Source organism: Camellia sinensis, chromosome 7, assembly GCF_055761805.1.
Source record: "Camellia sinensis isolate YWXY chromosome 7, ASM5576180v1, whole genome shotgun sequence".
In the NCBI taxonomy this organism is placed as follows: Eukaryota; Viridiplantae; Streptophyta; class Magnoliopsida; order Ericales; family Theaceae; genus Camellia; species Camellia sinensis.
The window spans coordinates 33,305,001-33,307,473 of record NC_138967.1 but is presented as its reverse complement, the minus strand read 5'-3'; the positions used below and the strand labels follow the sequence as shown (position 1 = coordinate 33,307,473).

At 35.2% G+C, this 2,473-nt stretch overlaps 1 protein-coding gene across 4 annotated transcripts in view; it reads right to left on the bottom strand.

Annotated features, from left to right (window-relative positions):
- Positions 1-729: 729 nt before the first annotated feature.
- The window catches only part of LOC114304064 (putative methyltransferase PMT3), a 7,217-nt gene continuing 5,473 nt past the window's right edge, over positions 730-2,473 (bottom strand). For all 4 annotated transcript variants that reach the window (XM_082877701.1, XM_082877702.1, XM_082877703.1 and 1 more), the window contains exons 6-8: positions 2,322-2,434; positions 1,975-2,195; positions 730-1,442 (exon numbers count right to left, since the gene is read on the bottom strand). In XM_082877701.1, the coding sequence (XP_082733827.1) occupies positions 1,121-1,442; positions 1,975-2,195; positions 2,322-2,434 (656 nt within the window). In that variant the 3' untranslated portion in view covers positions 730-1,120. The remainder of the gene's footprint in view (positions 1,443-1,974; positions 2,196-2,321; positions 2,435-2,473) is intronic.

The following is a 2,473-nucleotide window of genomic DNA, read 5'->3' as shown; positions in this document are numbered from 1 at the left end:
AATAAATAATTTGACAGTAATTTAAGAGTAAAAAGCATAATAAACCCTTTTCAAACTAATAAAATTTAAAAGCGATTGTCAAAGATAATTCACCAAACATGTACACATGTATATTTTGATAATTTTATGACAATTTTCAACAACAAATGAAGTTCAAACTCTGTTTGGATCTTAGTTTTGTAAAATTATTTGAAAGGTTACTAAAATAATTACTAAAATAGTTTTGTAAAACTGTAAAGTGCTTGCCTATGGCCTCAACAACATATTAATTTTTTTAACCTCATATTCTAACTAAAAAATCAAAAAGTTACTAAAATAACCTGTTTCCAAACGAAACCTAAGATCCAAACACAGCTGTAACATGTCAAATATAATTCCACATAGTAATTCCACGTCCATATTCATGTCTAAAACTCGCTGCTGGCCTTGTGATCTAATAGCATGGGTGCACCCCTTAGGTACTTGCAAGAGTGAAGTTGGGGTTCAACTCCTTTGAGGTGCTAATGATCGAAATAAATACATTTATTGACTTTTTACAAAAAAATATACAGAAAATTAAAAATATAATATAACCCAAATAAATGTACTTATTTAAAAAATGTCAAACTTACTTTTAACAATTGATTTTGCCGATAAAAATAAAAAATAAAAAAAAATAAATAAAAAATAAAAGTTGGTTAAAACTCTTGTGGGTTTTAGCAAAAGATCACCACAATTACACAATACCAATGGTGAAGCAGTAGATCCACTAATAAATAAATTTAGAAGCCATTTCAGGTACAAATATTCAGCCACATACATTTCATGTTTTACATTATTAGTAATTGGCTGCATTAGCTCCCAATTAATAATACCCAACAAGAATATCGAAGGGGGACATTAAAAAAATGGACATAAAAAAAATTAAAAAAAAAAGAGCCTATAAATGCAGGTAGTGTCTATGGTATCAACTACATCAGAATAACAAAAGTAAAAGGAAGGAAAGAAACAGTAAAAACATCACTTAACATTCTACAGAATGAAATGAATTTACCGTATTGCCCTCGGGACATGCTTCTTAGACCCAGAGACCAGGAGAGAGAATGTGAATGGTGAAGCGAGGCAAAGAGACTCTGTTTTCTTATTCTGAATCCCTGAGGCTCTCGCTTGTCAACCATACTTTCTTTTGGATCACCAAGACGAATTCGTCGCCATCCCCGTCCGGATCTGACGACGAATCAGCTGTTGCCACGGCTTCCCAATGCAATGCTGGTAAATACTTCTTTACAAATTCTATAACGGGTTGTTTATCCCGGATGATGATGAATCCAGTTGGCCTGAGCATACGATCCATCTCAAGCAGCAGATCCTCAGCACTGCAACCCTTCCTCTCAATGTCAGAAAGTATAGTCCAAGCATGAAGGAGATCATAAGTCCGGGGGTATGTTGAGAAGGCTTCACACCTATAGGCAAGTCATCAAGCAAATAGTGCTTCAGAGTCTTACCACATTCAAACTTCAATAAGAGTTCCATGAAGAAAAATAACTTTACTATATTTTTGGTGAAGTTATCTTGAAGATAAAAAATGACAATCAATGATGGAAACACAAACCAAACACAAAACCGGACGCAAAAAGCACATGAATGGACAACATTTGTTTGTGAGGTCCACTTCTCAAAAATCCCATCCACCCATCTGTTTTGTGTATGGTTTCTGTGGTTGAATTATTAGTTCATGCAATTATTATTGATTAATTGACCATTTTCTAAATTGAACTTTCAGTCCATACATGCACCAACGGCACATAATATAGCTTTCCCGTTCCATGAATGCTAAAAAAAATCATTGACAATAGTTAAGCACTGAAAATCAATATTTGGGTCCATGAGGACTATTTGGTGACCAGCAGGCAAAATATGATGCTACAGAATGAAAGAAAATTGTGTCAGGGTTCGTAATAAACATGATAAATTCTCAACTAGGACATTTCATACCAATTATGAACTGTGCCGATGAGACCTCTGTCATATACTATCTTAAGTGTGTTGGGTCCATCTTCAGGGACAACATTCATCACCCAGACATCCTTTTCCTTCAAAGCAGCTCCAAATGACCCTAAATTTGCCTTCATGTCCATCAAATTCCTCAGTGTGTTAGATGTTACCTTTGGGCTCAAGAGATTCCAGTAATTCTCAACCCTCCGCCGCCACATTTCCTGCATTGCATCAGCAATTACTAAGATGATATTCCACTGTTTTTTTGTTCTCCATCGCACGCAAATTTTCACAGGCACTAATTACATAACAAAACAAACAGATAAAGAGAGTACGCCTCAAATTACCGTGTCCTTTTCAAACATTTCATCTGAATAGCCAAAATCAGCAAGACGGGGAGGAGGATAGGTTAATCGATCTGGCCAAGGAGCCAGTCCACTTCCCTTGATTTTGTGATCATCTAGAAAAGAGAGAAAAAATTAGGCGTTTTGTTTCAAGC